Source organism: Coregonus lavaretus (assembly GCF_964263955.1).
Source record: "Coregonus lavaretus genome assembly, chromosome: 16".
Taxonomy (NCBI): domain Eukaryota; kingdom Metazoa; phylum Chordata; class Actinopteri; order Salmoniformes; family Salmonidae; genus Coregonus; species Coregonus lavaretus.
In genome coordinates this window covers 31,186,634-31,205,022 of record NC_140003.1, presented here as the reverse complement: position 1 = coordinate 31,205,022, position 18,389 = coordinate 31,186,634, and the positions used below count along the sequence as shown (strand labels likewise).

At 44.5% G+C, this 18,389-nt stretch overlaps 2 protein-coding genes across 2 annotated transcripts in view; both read left to right on the top strand.

Annotated features, from left to right (window-relative positions):
* The window catches only part of LOC311143790 (ephrin type-A receptor 6-like), a gene marked incomplete at both ends in the record, with an annotated part of 549,016 nt that extends 538,581 nt beyond the window's left edge, over positions 1 to 10,435 (top strand). Inside the window, 6 exons of the mRNA XM_084179672.1 lie at positions 7,008 to 7,069; positions 7,207 to 7,416; positions 8,271 to 8,420; positions 9,611 to 9,804; positions 9,929 to 10,078; positions 10,321 to 10,435. Of these exons, the coding sequence (XP_084035798.1) occupies positions 7,008 to 7,069; positions 7,207 to 7,416; positions 8,271 to 8,420; positions 9,611 to 9,804; positions 9,929 to 10,078; positions 10,321 to 10,435 (881 nt within the window). The remainder of the gene's footprint in view (positions 1 to 7,007; positions 7,070 to 7,206; positions 7,417 to 8,270; positions 8,421 to 9,610; positions 9,805 to 9,928; positions 10,079 to 10,320) is intronic.
* The window catches only part of LOC311143910 (high-affinity choline transporter 1-like), a gene marked incomplete at both ends in the record, with an annotated part of 505,918 nt that overhangs the window by 457,897 nt on the left and 29,632 nt on the right, over positions 1 to 18,389 (top strand). The gene's annotated exons all lie outside the window — the stretch shown is intronic.

Here is an 18,389-nt window from a genome sequence, read left to right as displayed (position 1 = left end):
GTCATCGCCAAGGTTATTTCACTTCACTGAAATGGCTATTAGTTAACTGAAACTAAGTCCTCCAAAAAGTTGATGCAATTGAAATAGCACATTTTACAGGAAACTGAGTAACCATGACAACAACCCCTGAACTGAGGCCTAGTTCTAATTCAACCGTGGCAGGGTCACACTTTTTAACCTTCCATCCCGTTTCTTTTCTCATCTCAGATTTGATATTCCGATATCACAGCCTCACAGCGGGCCTGTCGATACTGCCAGTCTGTTGGGCCAATTACCCAGATTAACAGGATACTAGTGAGGAATAAACAGAATGTCACTTTAGCAAGGCTAAACGAGCATTCGGCAGAACCAGTCAGCTGTCTGTGTGGATCAGGGGCTGTGAAATGTCTGATGAGTTTGAACAGTGGGGTTTCCTATAGTGTTCACTCTCATTCATTAACATGGAGCCATGACACTCACTCTGTGTCCTTGATGGGCTACACACAAATCAATGGGCTCTGAAAAACGTTGTTTTATTGTGATTGTGTAGTTTTATGGATTTGGCTGTATGATTTATAATGGAATACATCTGTCTGCTGTCTTTAATCCATTATTAAACTATATGAAATTATCCATAGCTAGCTAGCTATCTCTCTCTCTCTTCTCTCTCTTCTCTCTCTCTCTCTCTCTCTCTCCTCTCTCTCTCTCTCTCTCTCTCTCTCTCTCTCTCTCTCTTTCTCTCTCTCTCATCTCTCTCTCTCTCTCAATTTCAATTTCAATTTCAATTTAAGGGCTTTATTGGCATGGGAAACGTATGTTAACATTGCCAAAGCAAGTGAAGTAGATAGTAAACAAAAGTGAAATAAACAATAAATATTAACAGTAAACATTACACTCAGAAGTTTCAAAAGAATAAAGACATTTCAAATGTCATATTATGTATATATACAGTGTTGTAACAATGTATAAATAGTTAAAGTACAAATGGGAAAATAAATAAACATAAATATGGGTTGTATTTACAATGGTGTTTGTTCTTCACTGGTTGCCCTTTTCTTGTGGCAACAGGTCACAAATCTTGCAGCTGTGATGGCACACTGTGGTTTTTCACCCAGTAGATAAGGGAGTTTATCAAAATTGGATTTGTTTTCGAATTCTTTGTGGATCGCTGTAATCTGAGGGAAATATGTGTCTCTAATATGGTCATACATTTGGCAGGAGGTTAGGAAGTGCAGCTCAGTTTCCACCTCATTTTGTGGGCAGTGTGCACATAGCCTGTCTTCTCTTGAGAGCCAGGTCTGCCTACGGCGGCCTTTCTCAATAGCAAGGCTATGCTCACTGAGTCTGTACATAGTCAAAGCTTTCCTTAAGTTTGGGTCAGTCACAGTGGTCAAGTATTCTGCCACTGTGTACTCTCTGTTTAGGGCCAAATAGCATACTAGTTTGCTCTGTTTTTTTGTTTGTTCTTTCCAATGTGTCAAGTAATTCTCTTTTTGTTTTCTCATGATTTGGTTGGGTCTAGTTGTGTTGTTGTTGTTGTTGTCCTGGGGCTGTGTGGGGTCTGTTTGTGTTTGTGAACAGAGCCCCAGGACAAGCTTACTTAGGGGACTCTTCTCCAAGTTCATCTCTCTGTAGGTGATGGCTTTGTTATGGAAGGTTTGGGAATCGCTTCCTTTTAAGTGGTTATAGAATTTAACGGCTCTTTTCTGGATTTTGATAATTAGCGGGTATTGGCCTAATTCTGCTCTGCATGCATTATTTGGTGTTTTACGTTGTACATGGAGGATGTTTTTGCAGAATTCTGCATGCAGAGTCTCAATTTGGTGTTTGTCCCATTTTGTGAATTCTTGGTTGGTGAGCGGACCCCAGACCTCAGAACCATAAAGGGCAATGGGTTCTATAACTGATTCAAGTATTTTTAGCCAGATCCTAATTGGTATGTCAAATTTTATGTTCCTTTTGATGGCATAGAAGGCCCTTCTTGCCTTGTCTCTCAGATCGTTCACAGCTTTGTGGAAGTTACCTGTGGCGCTGATGTTTAGGCCGAGGTATGTATAGTTTTTTGTGTGCTCTAGGGCAACGGTGTCTAGATGGAATTTGTATTTGTGGTCCTGGCAACTGGACCTTTTTTGGAACACCATTATTTTTGTCTTACTGAGATTTACTGTCAGGGCCCAGGTCTGACAGAATCTGTGCAGAAGATCTAGGTGCTGCTGTAGGCCCTCCTTGGTTGGTGACAGAAGCACCAGATCGTCAGCAAACAGAAGACATTTGACTTCAGATTCTAGTAGGGTGAGGCCGGGTGCTGCAGACTGTTCTAGTGCCCTCGCCAATTCGTTGATATATATGTTGAAGAGGGTGGGGCTTAAACTGCATCCCTGTCTCACCCCACGGCCCTGTGGAAAGAAATGTGTGTGTTTTTTGCCAATTTTAACCGCACACTTGTTGTTTGTGTACATGGATTTTATAATGTCGTATGTTTTTCCCCCAACCCCACTTTCCATCAATTTGTATAGCAGACCCTCATGCCAAATTGAGTCAAAAGCTTTTTTGAAATCAACAAAGCATGAGAAGACTTTGCCTTTGTTTTGTTTTGTTTGTTTGTCAATTAGGGTGTGCAGGGTGAATACGTGGTCTGTCGTACGGTAATTTGGTAAAAAGCCAATTTGACATTTGCTCAGTACATTGTTTTCACTGAGGAAATGAACTAGTCTGCTGTTAATGATAATGCAGAGGATTTTCCCAAGGTTGCTGTTGACGCATATCCCACGGTAGTTATTGGGGTCAAATTTGTCTCCACTTTTGTGGATTGGGGTGATCAGTCCTTGGTTCCAGATGTTGGGGAAGATGCCAGAGCTAAGGATGATGTTAAAGAGTTTAAGTATAGCTAATTGAAATTTGTGGTCTGTATATTTTATCATTTCATTGAGGATACCATCAACACCACAGGACTTTTTGGGTTGGAGGGTTTGTATTTTATCCTGTAGTTCATTCAATGTAATTGGAGAATCCAGTGGGTTCTGGTAGTCTTTAATAGTTGATTCTAAGATTTGCATTTGATCATGTATATTTTTTTGCTGTTTGTTCTCTGTTATAGGGCCAAAAAGATTGGAGAAGTGGTTTACCCATACATCTCCGTTTTGGATAGATAGCTCTTCGTGTTGTTGTTTGTTTAGTGTTTTCCAATTTTCCCAGAAGTGGTTAGAGTCTATGGATTCTTCAATTACATTGAGCTGATTTCTGACATGCTGTTCCTTCTTTTTCCGTAGTGTATTTCTGTATTGTTTTAGTGATTCACCATAGTGAAGGCGTAGGCTCAGGTTTTCTGGGTCTCTATGTTTTTGGTTGGATAGGTTTCTCAATTTCTTTCTTAGGTTTTTGCATTCTTCATCAAACCATTTATCACTGTTATTACTTTTCTTTGGTTTTCTGTTAGATATTTTTAGATTTGATAGGGAAGCTGAGAGGTCAAATATACTGTTTAGGTTTTCTACTGCCAAGTTTACACCTTCACTATTACAGTGGAACGTTTTGTCCAGGAAGTTGTCTAGAATGGATTGAATTTGTTGTTTCCTAATTGTTTTTTGGTAGGTTTCAACACTACCTTCCTTCCATCTATAGCATTTCTTAATATTATTTAGTTCTTTTGGCTTTGATGCCTCATGATTGAGTATTGCTCTGTTCAAGTAGACTGTGATTTTGCTGTGGTCTGATAGGGGTGTCAGTGGGCTGACTGTGAACGCTCTGAGAGACTCTGGGTTGAGGTCAGTGATAAAGTAGTCTACAGTACTACTGCCAAGAGATGAGCTATAGGTGTACCTACCATAGGAGTCCCCTCGAAGCCTACCATTGACTATGTACATACCCAGTGTGCGACAGAGCTGCAGGAGTCGTGACCCATTTTTGTTGGTTATGTTGTCGTAGTTGTGCCTAGGGGGGCATATGGGGGAGGGAATGCTGTCACCTCCAGGTAGGTGTTTGTCCCCCTGTGTGCTGAGGGTGTCAGGTTCTTGTCCAGTTCTGGCATTTAGGTCGCCACAGACTAGTACATGTCCCTGGGTCTGGAAATGATTGATTTCCCCCTCCAGGATGGAGAAACTGTCTTCATTAAAGTATGGGGATTCTAGTGGGGGGATATAGGTAGCACACAGGAGGACATTTTTCTCAGTTGAGATAATTTCCTTTTGAATTTCTAACCAAATGTAAAATGTTCCTGTTTTGATTAATTTAATAGAGTGAGTTAGGTCTGCTCTATACCAAATTAGCATACCCCCTGAGTCCCTTCCCTGTTTCACACCTGGTAGTTTGGTGGATGGGACTACCAGCTCTCTGTAACCTAGAGGGCAACCAGTGGGTCCGTCTCCTCTATACCATGTTTCTTGTAGGATGACAATGTCTGTATTTCCGATTTCTTTGGTGAAGTCCAGATTCCTGCTCTTTAGGCCAAAGGCAGATGACCTCAGGCCTTGGATATTCCAGGATGAAATAGTGAAGGCTTTGTGTTCCATAAAGTGTCTAATGTTGTTGGTTGTGTGGTTTGGCCTCAGGCCAGTAATTGTGAGCAGAGCCTGCTGAGCATCTGGTACATGCCATTGGCTTGGGCTAGTGTAAGAGTGGGTGTTGGGCCTGTTTGCCTGCTCACGGCCTGGGCGTATGTGTGACTTTCATGTTGAGGCCCTCTTTGTGGGAGTGGGGGGCTTGGGGTGGGTAGGAGGGGCATAGGTCTGATCTGAGGGGGCCTAAATGGGGTGTGGGCATGGTTGACTTGGGGGGGAGTTAATTGGTTGGGGTGGGGGTGTAGATGTGGTTGATGGTGCTGTGGTCTGGATGTAGGTCCTCTCTGCGGGGGTCCTCTATGTGTAGGTCCTGGGGGGGGTCCCGCAGGTCTGGGAGAGTGTCTCGCTGGTCTGGGCGGGGTGTCTGTCTCTCTCTCTCTCTCTCTCTCTCTCTCTCTCTCTCTCTCTCTCTCTCTCTCTCTCTCTCTCTCTCTCTCTCTCTCTCTCTCTCTCTCTCTCTTTCTCAACAGTGTTGTCTGTACTCCTGTAATTAGTGCACTCTGCAGCACACTCACCCACTGGGGGATCACAGAGAGGAGATGGGTGACCCCATGGGAGGCAGGGGGAGACAGCTGTCTTCACCCCCTGTTCTACTCCTCTCTGATGTCCTTACTCCTCAACCGCAGCTCCCTCTCCCTCCCGGGCCCCTCCTCTCTCTCTCTGCCCTTACCGTGGCACCTCTCATCTCCTTCTACTCCCTTGACCTCCTGCCTCTCCCCCTCTTCTCCCCCCTGGTGTGACTAAAGAGTGATAACAGTGGCCAGTAATTAGATCAGGCTGTTAATCAAACAGGATGTTAATTAATCCAGTGGTGGATTACTGTCCACTCTCCCCAGGCCTATAGACCCTCACAGTGAACCAGCATGCTAAGGCTAATGCTAATCTCTCCCCAGGCCCATAGACTCTGACCGGGAACAGCATGCTAATGCTAAAGGCTAACGCTAATCTCTCCCCAGGCCCATAGACTCTGACTGTGAAACAGTGTGGTAATGCAAATGGGGGCAGCAGGTAGCCTAGAGGCTAGAGAGAGTACCAACCCTTGCACTTAAACCCCAATCTGCTCCAATGGTGCTGTAACATGGCTGCCCCTGTGCCTCTCAATGTTTGAGTGTCTGGGGGGGTTGGGACAAATGTCCATTTAACATAAAGGTTAAGTAAAAAATGTAGAATAAAGTATCTATTCTATCCTCTGGTTAATCTGCTATTAACCACTGTATGGAGAGAGTGACTACACTCTGAGTCCTTCAGCAAACAGGGATGAATGAAACACAGATAAACTCTTCCTTACGCTCTTCTGAAAATATTGACATGATGATATACCTAGTATGCAGGAGATTTATAGTAGTATTACTGTAGAGCAAGGTTCTCCAACAGGTCCTGGAGACCTACTGGGTGTGCAGGCTTGTTAGCCATATCTCTAACATATCCCAGCAAACATGTCCACATTGGCACGATGTGGCCCCAATGCAGGCAGAAATATTGGCCCCACTTAGGCTGCCCATATTTGGCCAATGTGCCTTTGCTCTTCGGCTCCACATTGGTCCCCAAGGCATTGGCCCAGTGTGGACAGCCCATATCTGGTGAGGGCAGCCCTCACTTTGCCTGAAATAAGCCCATCTTTTCCCAACAAACATGCGGGCCTAATGCGGGTTTAAAAATTGGACCCATGTCAGTAGGCTGCCCACATTGGACCAATGAACCTTTGCTCATCAGCTTCACATTGGCCTCAAAGCAGGTGGCCCGAAGGGCAGCCCTCACTTCACCTGAAATAAACCCACCCTTTTGGATTTGCTTCCAGTTATGTCGTAACAGAAAGACAATAAAGTTGTTACAGACTTCATCATTGGCAGTGTACAAAATCATTAATTTGTTGACGTCACACAACAGAATACTTAAACTGGAACGACACTCTCAGTAATGGGTTCACCAAAATACCTTGTGAACTTAGAACTGTAAGGTTCTGTCTGAAAAAATATGATTACGAGATAATTGGCCCTCATTGTTTTGAATGGTGTCAGCAATTTTTATCTTGTATTCTTTTTTAACTTAACAACATGAATTGGGGTATTTGGAAACCATGCCCCCACATATGCTAATGAGCCACCGCGTCTACATTATGAAGTAGCTGGGCTTGGTGTGGGCTAGCCTGTGTTGGGTTGATGTGGGGTTGTTGTGGGCTAGCTTGTGTTGGGCTTGGTATGGGCTAGCCTGTGTTGGGCTTCGTGTGGGCTGGCCTGTGTTGGGCTTCGTGTGGGCTGGCCAATGTTGGGATTGGTGTGGGCTAGCCCATGTTGTGCTGGTGTGGGCTAGCCCATGTTGGGCTGGTGTGGGCTAGCCTGTGTTGGGCTGGTGTGGGCTTGGTGTGGGCTTGGTGTGGGTTAGTCCGTGCCCACCGAACACCCAGATGGGGCCAATGGGGTCATGTTTGCTGGGATCTTAGTGACCTGGTGGTGCTGTGTGTTGTGATTTCAGGCAGACCTGTGATGATTGTTGTGGAGTACATGGAGAATGGATCTCTGGACTCTTTCCTGAGGGTGAGAAGCGATGAACAATTGTTTTCTTTCTTTTTATTTTTCTTTATTGTGCATTTGTTTATTGATTTTCAATCATAAACAAACAAAAATACATAACAAATGAAAATCTCTCCCTCTTGTGTCTCTCTCTCCATTAGATGCATGACAGCCACTTCACAGTGATCCAGTTGGTGGGCATGCTGCGTGGTATCGCATCGGGCATGAAGTACCTGTCTGACATGGGCTACGTCCACAGAGACCTGGCCGCTCGCAACATCCTGGTCAACAGCAACCTGGTGTGTAAGGTGTCTGACTTCGGCCTGTCCAGAGTCCTGGAGGACGACCCCGAGGCTGCTTACACAACCACGGTAACTATGACCTCTAACCCCTGACCTCTAACTCCTAACCCTTGATCTCTATCCCCTACACAAACACAAACAAGAGAAATACAAGTCATATGTTGCTACTGTTATTTATTCCCCTGCCAAACTTCCATTAATCCTCTGTTGTTCTTTTTGTCCTCTTTCTGGAGTGTATTCAAAAAAAACACTTACACAGTGTTTCAGTGAAAAGTTAAAGCGCTTCTCTGACTCTGCCTGACCTCCTGGTGACATCTATTCTCTGGGTTACAGAGTCACGCTGAGGGGAAGTGGTGCTTTCTGGGGTCTGGGAAAGAGAGAGGGGAGAGAAAGGGAGAGAACAGAAAAGGACATTTTGCTTTTGGGGGCATTCGCGGGTCTGTAAACCATTTTCCACTCGACAGGACTTTGGTTTGGTAGGGCTAGGGGGCAGGGGGAAGAGAAGTGTAGGGGGAGTGTAGGGGGAGGAGAGCAGGGAGCAGGCAGGTTGGGTTACAGACAGAATACGCACTAAGGATTTGTGCAGACTGGTGATTTTACTCTGCCGTCATTTTAAGAGCGGGGGAGAGAAAGAGAGAGAAAGGGAGAGAGGCCAGGAGGGAGGTTAGTTCTGCTGTTCAGAGCTCAGAGCTTTTCCTTGTTCCACGACACAAAGTCTCAAACTGTGAAAATGTGTGTGTACCTGTTAAGAGACTTCAGAGAAGTGCAATCACACTGTGAGACTGTAGCAGATGTCTATAAATTGCACATATTTCCTCAAGCATGCATTGTCACAAAGCAGATGGAACCTGACGTGTGTGTGTGTGTGTGTGTGTGTGTGTGTGTGTGTGTGTGTGTGTGTGTGTGTGTGTGTGAGAGAACAGGGAGGTAAGATCCCTATCAGGTGGACAGCTCCAGAGGCCATCTCCTACAGGAAGTTCTCATCAGCCAGCGATGCCTGGAGCTACGGAATCGTCATGTGGGAAGTGATGTCATACGGGGAGCGGCCTTACTGGGAGATGTCCAATCAGGACGTGAGTTGTGGATGAGGTCTTCTCTATAGAGAGCAATAGTAATGGCGTCTTTTTGTAGACACTAACTCAACCATGGTTCGTTGGTACAAAGTCTATGGGGAAATTAATGTTTTTTTTGTAGGGTTTTTGAATAAACGCCCGAAAATAACGTCTGTGGTAAACATAGGCTTAGGAGATCTTATAAATTTTTTGAATGCTGTAATCTTCATCAGCTAAAGTCACTTTTCGTGAATTGTGAAGCATTTATGTAATCAAAACAAGCACATAAAGCACTTAAAGGCTTCATAATGCATAAAGGTCATGTTTACTGACTGATATTATCTCATGGAACAAAACGTAGAAGATCTCCTAAGCCTGTGTTAACCTCTGACCTTATTTTCTGCGTTTATCCCAAAACCCCACTCTTTCCCTATTAATTTCCCCCGTAGGAATAGCCGAACGAACCAAAGGTAAATAATTTCCGTGTTTTAGGACTACAAGCTGGCGAGCTCTATGGAGTTAACCTGGGAGTCTTAATGGGGATTGGATATCGTCAAAGTCCTTTCTTATGAATCTCCATACTGTATGATATCTAAAGCTTTGAGATTGGACTGTAGACGGAGAGAGGAAGACAGAAATACATAAATACAGAGGGAGAGGTGAAGGGAGAGAGAGTGAGAGCCACTGGCCAACAGAGGGGTTTAAAAGTTGTGGATTCAGACACTGGCTGAGTGACCTCACGGTCTCAGGTCAATCGGCGGAGAGATTGAGGGATGGAGGGGATTCGTGCCGTCTCCCTGTGGAGTGTGAAAGCTCCTTGGTAATCCCCATCAGCTCCTCACATGGCATACACACACACACACACAGCCCCTAGCTTCATGGGGATTTGTGATGCTGGGGAATTGCTTAGAAGTGCTTTCCAAGACAAACGCCCCTGCCAATCCTTGACTGCAGCTGCCTCTGTCTCCTCACACCTTCCTCACCCCCTCCTCACCCCTCAGCCCCATCCTGCCTCACCCGTCAGGGCTCAGAGAGGACATCAAGGTTACAGGCCAGCTGAAGGGGCTGTTATATTCACACAGTCCCCCTAACACACCCTAGAGACATGCTTAAAGTGTATCAGATAATACTGGCGCAGTAGACACATAATGGCTGGATGACATAAAGCGAGAAGTGTATGCGTGCTGACTCTCTCCGTTCATCCACCCCAGGTGATCCTGTCCATAGAGGAGGGCTACCGTCTCCCTGCTCCTATGGGCTGCCCTGTAGTTCTACACCAGCTGATGCTACACTGCTGGCAGAAGGAGAGGAGCCAGAGGCCCAAGTTCACTGACATGGTCTCCTTCCTGGACAAGCTGATCAGGAACCCCAGTAGCCTGCTGGCCCTGGTGGAAGATATACAGGGGTACAATTACATTCATTTCATTTAACAGACACTCTTATCCAGAGCTACTGACGGCACTAATTTGACTTGCAAGTGAACATTTTTAGTTCTTATTTTATTATCTTTTGTTTTATCCATCTGTCAGTCTACCAGAGTCCCCAGGAGAGGTGGTGGACTACCCCATGTTCATCTCCATCGGGGATTGGCTGGATTCCATCAAGATGAGCCAATACAAGAGCAGCTTTGTGGCAGCAGGATTCAGCACACTGGACTCAGTGGCCCAGATGAGCATTGAGTGAGTGGAGGACTGTTCACTATCTCAAACATTACCCTAACGTTACTCTAACGTCAACTAAACATTACCTTAACGTTACTCTAACTTCAACTAAGCATTACTCTGACACTACTTCCCAATCTTATCCTTCCTTACCTGAAGTTAACCCAACAATTTCCCTTAACCGATTTTGTGTGTCGTTTGTGTGTGTGTGTGTGCTCATGTGTGTCTGCCGTGTGCGTGTGTCTTCTCTCTCCCCCTAGAGACGTGCGGAGGATCGGGGTGGTGTTGATTGGCCACCAGAGGAGGATCGTCAGCAGCATACAGAACCTCCGACTGCAGCTACTACACGAACAGGAGAAGGGCTTCCATGTATGAGACCTTAGAACGGACAGACAGACGGACAGAGAGAGAGATGGACAGAGAGACAGACAGACAGCCACAGCCTGTGCCTCAGTCTTCACCCCTCAGACAGACAGACCGTCTCAGCCCGTAGGCCTCTCTCAGACAGACTACTACACACTTGGACCTCGATGCAGAACCTCAATAAAGCCAGACTGTTTTATACACCTGAACCTGCTTCAGCCAGAGACAGAACAGCAGAGACAGAGACAGGACTCTGAGAGACACACTGTACTGGCTGTCCCTGGCTCCCCCTGGGGCATGTATGCCTTGTTGCAGCATCAGTACTTCTCGTCTATGTGGAGCAACATTATTATACAGTAGAGCTGTAGATTTGGGAATGTACATTTTCTCTCCATGTTTTTGTGACCATGATGTAGCTGCTAACAGATGAACAATCAAAAGGATTGTCCTTAAATAATATGATGTGAATTATTTTGGAGTTTGATAAGTAAGCGTCATCATAAGGTATTCTTGTTGCATTATTTAACCTCTCCAGAGTATCTGGGTATGCTAATACTTGAAGAAAACGAAGAGACCGTTTTTGAAGTGCAGAGGATTTCTGAATGTTTTAAGTGTATAGACAATTTATCGATTATAATCCTAAACTAATATTTATATCTGTGCAGTCCTGTATGTGAGCGCCCTAGTAAATCTGGATGTTATCTCTTTATTTACCATTTTATCGAAATCAGCAATATATGCAGTCGTCTCAGTAACTAAGATAAGAGAAATAAATAAATAATACTCTCTTATGGACCTATAGACATTGAGAGCAGATTGTCAGCAAACCTCAACAGACTCTGTACATGCTAACATGCCAACTACACAGGGCAGTCGTGCAATGCTAAATACTTATGAAAGCTGTTGGAAACAAATGTACGGTATATAGTAGGAGGGGAAATCAAGGCTGTTGGGCATACAGTAGTTGGTTTCATTATATGTTTTTGTGGTCAAGACTCACGTGTATTCCATGCTAGAGAGAGAGGTATGTTCTGCTCGGTGACAGACACACAGAGACAGCAGCACCAGAGTCATATATCTCTTTGTCTCTATATGGCCCTCAACAGCATTGTAATAACCCATAAACCTCTCCAGATCCACAGTAACGCAGGTGGTTCGGTGAACCACAAAAAATATATGCCTGAAACCTGAAGACTTGCGTTAGCTAATGCTTAGGCTTTAACTCGGCACGCTAACATAGTCTTGTGGAGTACAGACGACCCAGGTTCAAACCCAGTCGGTCACATACACACACACACACACACACCTACAATATAGTATGTTCTGGAGCAGGAGTGTACCTGAGGAGCCTGTATGGCAGTGGATAGTGGTGGGAGGAGCTAAAGGAGGACAGGCTCATTGTAATGGCTGAAATGGAATCAATGGAACGGTATCAAACACATCAAACATATGGAAAGTTCCAAAAATTCCATTCCAGCCATTACAATGAGCCTGTCCTCCTATAGCTCCTCCCACCCGCCTTCACTGCTTTACGGAGTAGGAGGAAGTTGCCCCCAGACACTGATCTAAAGTCAGTTTAATAGTTTACCCCCTAATGGTTGAGGTAAGAATGGAGGTAGGCTAAGCTGATCCTAGATATGTGGTTTGGAACAACTTCTAAATGGAGCTCACCTGTCCAGCAGGTTTTCACAGACAGACCATTCAGGTGTCCCTCAGAGGGGAGGACACACATACACACACACTTCCCTCCTCCTGGAAGGAGAGACTAGATCAGGCTGTTTAAAATGTCTTACTGCTGAGCAACAGGAGAATGCTATTTTGTACAAAGTACAAGTATACTTATAATTCTTGTATTTTATTTTTCTATAATTTCCAAAGAGATGTGGTAGATCTTGCACACTGTGAGAGGCAGTTTAAAGCGGATATTTATTTGCGAATAAAGGTGAACAGTTCTGGTGGTTAGAAGTTGTCTTTTTATTACTGACTGTTTCATTGTACGTAAGGCGGGTTCTGATGGGAGGCATTATTTAATGGAACTGTTCTATTAGATGATGCCTCCCCTGGTACTGTTCCATTAAACTATGACTCCCCATGAGAAGAGTATCTGGTTGAACATGGCTGTATTTACTAGAAGTCTTGTGTCCGCCAGTGGCATAAGGTACTCCCCCCCCCCCCCCCCCCCCCCCTGCCTTCCAGTCTGATGTTTAAGCAACTCCGCCCATGTTTAAGCAACTCCGCCCATTCTTTCCCATCAGCCAATCATGTTCAAATATCAAACATGCTAGTGCACTGCAGCAAGAATAACTATTTTCCACAGTGACATTCACAACTAGCACATCAAAAAGGTAAGCACATGGCATCCAAAAACACTGAAAAAACATATTACACTGGCTAATCTATAAAACACTGAAATGGCAAGACTATTTCCAAATTATACAGGCGGATATATAGGTTAGCTAAACTGCTTTGCTGGTTAGTTACAGTATCTTTTCAAAATAGCTACCTTAGCTTGCTAGCTGCATATTGACTGGCTATTTAGCTATCATCTAACTACAGTTGAAGTCGGAAGTTTACATACACCTTAGCCAAATACATTTAAACTTTTTTCACAATTCCTGACATTTAATCCTAGTAAAAATTCCATGTCTTAGGTCAGTTAGGATCACCACTTTATTTTAAGAATGTGAAATGTCAGAATAATAGTAGAGACAATTATTTATTTCTGCTTTTATTTCTTTCATCACATTCCCAGTGGGTCATACGTTTACATACACTCAATTAGTATTTAGTAGCATTGCCATTAAATTGTTTAACTTGGGTCAAACGTTTCGGGTAGCCTTCCACAAGTTTCCCACAATAAATATTGGCCCATTCCTCCTGACAGAGCTGGTGTAACTGAGTCAGGTTTGTAGGCCTCCTTGCTCGCACACGCTTTTTCAGTTCTGCCCACACATTTTCTATAGGATTGAGGTCAGGGCTTTGTGATGGCCACTCCAATACCTTGACTTTGTTGTCCTTAAGCCATTTTGCCACAACTTTGGAAGTATGCTTGGGGTCATTGTCCATTTGGAAGACCCATTTGCGACCAAGCTTTGACTTCCTGACTGATGTCTTGAGACGTTGCTTCAATATATCAACAATTTTCCTTCCTCGTGATGCCATCTATTTTGTGAAGTGCACCAGTCCCTCCTGCAGCAAAGCACACCCACAGCATGATGCTGCCACCCCCGTGCTTCACGGTTGGGATGGTGTTCTTCGGCTTGCAAGGACCCCCTTTTTCCTCCAAACATAACAATGGTCATTATGGACAAACAGTTCTATTGTTGTTTCATCAGACCAGAGAACATTTCTCCAAAAAGTATTTAGTCAGCCACCAATTGTGCAAGTTCTCCCACTTAAAAAGATGAGAGAGGCCTGTAATTTTCATCATAGGTACACGTCAACTATGAGAAAAAAATCCAGAAAATCACATTGTAGGATTTTTAATGAATTTATTTGCAAATTATGGTGGAAAATAAGTATTTGGTCACCTACAAACAAGCAAGATTTCTGGCTCTCACAGACCTGTAACTTCTTCTTTAAGAGGCTCCTCTGTCCTCCACTTGTTACCTGTATTAATGGCACCTGTTTGAACTTGTTATCAGTATAAAAGACACCTGTCCACAACCTCAAACAGTCACACTCCAAACTCCACTATGGCCAAGACCAAAGAGCTGTCAAAGGACAACAGAAACAAAATTGTAGACCTGCACCAGGCTGGGAAGACTGAATCTGCAATAGGTAAGCAGCTTGGTTTGAAGAAATCAACTGTGGGAGCAATTATTAGGAAATGGAAGACATACAAGACCACTGATAATCTCCCTCGATCTGGGGCTCCACGCAAGATCTCACCCCGTGGGGTCAAAATGATCACAAGAACGGTGAGCAAAAATCCCAGAACCACACGGGGGGACCTAGTGAATGACCTGCAGAGAGCTGGGACCAAAGTAACAAAGCCTACCATCAGTAACACACTACGCCGCCAGGGACTCAAATCCTGCAGTGCCAGGCGTGTCCCCCTGCTTAAGCCAGTACATGTCCAGGCCTGTCTGAAGTTTGCTAGAGTGCATTTGGATGATCCAGAAGAGGATTGGGAGAATGTCATATGGTCAGATGAAACCAAAATATAACTTTTTGGTAAAAACTCAACTCGTCGTGTTTGGAGGACAAAGAATGCTGAGTTGCATCCAAAGAACACCATACCTACTGTGAAGCATGGGGGTGGAAACATCATGCTTTGGGGCTGTTTTTCTGCAAAGGGACCAGGACGACTGATCCGTGTAAAGGAAAGAATGAATGGGGCCATGTATCGTGAGATTTTGAGTGAAAACCTCCTTCTATCAGCAAGGGCATTGAAGATGAAACGTGGCTGGGTCTTTCAGCATGACAATGATCCCAAACACACCGCCCGGGCAATGAAGGAGTGGCTTCGTAAGAAGCATTTCAAGGTCCTGGAGTGGCCTAGCCAGTCTCCAGATCTCAACCCCATAGAAAATCTTTGGAGGGAGTTGAAAGTCTGTGTTGCCCAGCGACAGCCCCAAAACATCACTGCTCTAGAGGAGATCTGCATGGAGGAATGGGCCAAAATACCAGCAACAGTGTGTGAAAACCTTGTGAAGACTTACAGAAAACGTTTGACCTGTGTCATTGCCAACAAAGGGTATATAACAAAGTATTGAGAAACTTTTGTTATTGACCAAATACTTATTTTCCACCATCATTTGCAAATAAAGTCATTAAAACATTTTTTTTCTCATTTTGTCTGTCATAGTTGACGTGTACCTATGATGAAAATTACAGGCCTCTCTCATCTTTTAAAGTGGGAGAACCTGCACAATGTCACGGTTTCGGCCGAGGCTGCTCCTTCTCCTTGTTCGGGCAGGCTTCGGCGGTCGTCGTCTCCGGAGTACTAGCTGCCACCGCTCTATGTTTCTATGTTTGATTGGTTTTGTCTGTGTTGCTACACCTGTTCCTTATTAGTGTTTATTAGGTGTCCTATTTAGTTCTCTTGTGTTTGGTCAGGTGTTGTGTGTAATTGTTTCCGTGTCACGTTGTGTGCTAGTTCGACATTTTCTGTTCTCTCTGTATTTTGTGTTTTAGAGAGAGTTCCGCACTTTGTGCGCCTTAGCATACTTTACTGTTGTGCGTAAAGTTCGCCTGTAGCCTGTTGCCGTGTTTGGCTCATTTTGGACTTTACTAAAGACGCTGTTCGTAACCTCTGTGTGTCCTGCGCCTGATTCTACACCACCTCTACACTCAAACCCTGACACACAATTGGTGGCTGACTAAATACTTTTTTTCCCCACCGTAGATACTTTTGTACCTCTTTCCTCCAGCATCTTCACAAGGTCCTTTGCTGTTGTTCTGGGATTGATTTGCACTTTTCGCACCAAAGTACGTCAATCTCTAGGAGACAGAACACGTCTCCTTCCTGAGCGGTATGACGGCTGCGTGGTCCCATGGTGTATATACTTGCGTACTATTGTTTGTACAGATGAACGTGACTTGGGAGAAGATTTGCAAAGAGGAGTGGGACAAAATCCCTCCTGAGATGTGTGCAAACCTGGTGGCCAACTACAAGAAACGTCTGACCTCTGTGATTGCCAACAAGGGTTTTGCCACCAAGTACTAAGTCATGTTTTGCAGAGGTGTCAAATACTTATTTCCCTCATTAAAATGCAAATCAATGTATAACATTTTTTACATGCGTTCTTCTGGATTTTTTGGTTGTTATTCTGTCTCTCACTGTTCAAATAAACCATTAAAATTATATACTGATCATGTCTTTGTCAGTGGGCAAATGTACAAAATCAGCAAGAGATCAAATACTTTTTTCCCTCACTGTAGGTGCCTCCCAGGCTTTTAAGGATTAGGGTTGCAACATTCCGGGAACTTTCAATACATTTCCTGGTTTTACAGAAATCCTAGTTGGAGGATTCCGGCAATCCTCCAACCGGGATTTTGGGAAAACCAGGGAATTTATTGAAAGTTCCAATAATTAAGCAACCCTAGGAAGGATAAGTAGGTGCCTCGCAGGCTGGTGTATAATGAAGGCTCCTCCCAGGCTGATAAGGATAAATAGGTGCCTTGAAGGCTGGTGTCTAATTAGGAGCCTTTATCAAATCAAAAACATGGAAAGTTTGTTATAATTTTTGGAGAACAATGATTGCTTTATAAAGATTTCTCCACAATCAAATCAACCTTGTGGATTTCCAAGTGGGTAAAAAAATATTTGTCAGCATCTTTCCCTTTTTATGTCTATCTTAAAGACTCTGCTATAAAGTAGCAACCAGAGAGCAGTTGCTATTATTTACCAGCCTGTAAGGCCATTAAAAACATTGACCAGCCTGTGAGACACCTATTTATCCTTACCAGCCTGGGAGGAGCCTTTAATTATAAACTGGGTGGTTCGAGCCCTGAATGCTGATTGGCTGACAGCTGTGGTGTATCAGACCGTATACCACGGGTATGACAAAACATTAATTTTTACTGCTCTAATTACATTGGTAACCAGTTTATAATAGCAATAAGGCACCTCGGGGTTTGTGATATATGGCCAATATACATTTTAGTCATTTAGCAGACGCTCTTATCCAGAGTGACTTACAGTTAGTGCATACATTTTCATACTTTTTTCATACTGGCCCCCCGTGGGAAACGAACCCACAACCCTGGCATTGCAAGCGCCATGTTCTACCAACTGAGCTACACGGGGCTGTGTCTGGACGGCTAAAGGCTGTGTCCAGGCACTCCGCGTTACGTCATGCATAAGAACAGCCCTTAGCTGTCGTATAGTAGTAAAAGTTGCTAGCTAAGCAGTTAGTAAAAGTTGTAGCTGTACTTGCTGCATTATTTAGTTAGATGAAAAGCATGAGCTAAATAGCCAGTCAATATGCAGCTAGCTAGCAAGCTAAGTTAGCTCTTTTGAAAAGATACTGTAACTAACCAGCAAAGCAGTTTAGCTAACCTATATATCCGCCTGTATAATTTGGAAATAGTCTTGCCATTTCAGTGTTTTATAGATTAGCCAGTGTAATATGTTTTTTCAGTGTATTTGGATGCCAAGTGCTTACCTTTTTGATGTGCTAGTTGTGAATGTCACTGTGGAAAATAGTTATTCTTGCTGCAGTGCACTAGCATGTTTGCTATTTGAATATGATTGGCTGATGGGAAAGAATGGGCGGAGTTGCTTAAACATAGGCGGAGTTGCTTAAACATCAGACTGGAAGGCAGTGCTGCTTCACAGGCTACTTTGAGGGGGGGGGGGGGGTACCTTATGCCACTGGCGGACACAAGAGTTCCAGAACCCCGCCTTGTGCAACTGGGTCCTGGACTTCCTGACGGGCTGCCTCCAGGTGGTGAAGGTAGGAAACAACATATCCACTTCGCTGATCCTGAACACTGGGGCCCCACAAGGGTGTGTGCTCAGCCCCCTCCTGTACTCCCTGTTCACCCATTACTTTGTGGCCAAGCACGCCTCCAACTCAATCATCAAGTTTGCAGACGACACAACAGTAGTAGGCTTGATTACCAACAATGACGAGACCGCCTACAGGGAGGAGGTGAGGGCTCTGGGAGTGTGGTGCCAGGAAAATAACCTCTCACTCAGTGTCAACAAAACAACTGAGATTATCGTGGACTTCAGGAAACAGCAGAGGGTGCACCCCCCTATCCACATCGACGGGACTGCAGCGGAGAAGGTGGAAAGCTTCAAGTTCCTTGGCGTACACATCTTTGACAAACTGAAATGGTCCACCCACGCAGACAGTGTGGTGAAGAAGGTGCAACAGAGCCTCTTCAACCTCAGGAGGCTGAAGAAATTTGGCTTGGCACCTAAAACCCTAACAAACTTTTATAGATGCACAATTGAGAGCATCCTGTCGGGCTGTATCACCGCCTGGTACGGCAACTGCACCGCCCGCAACCG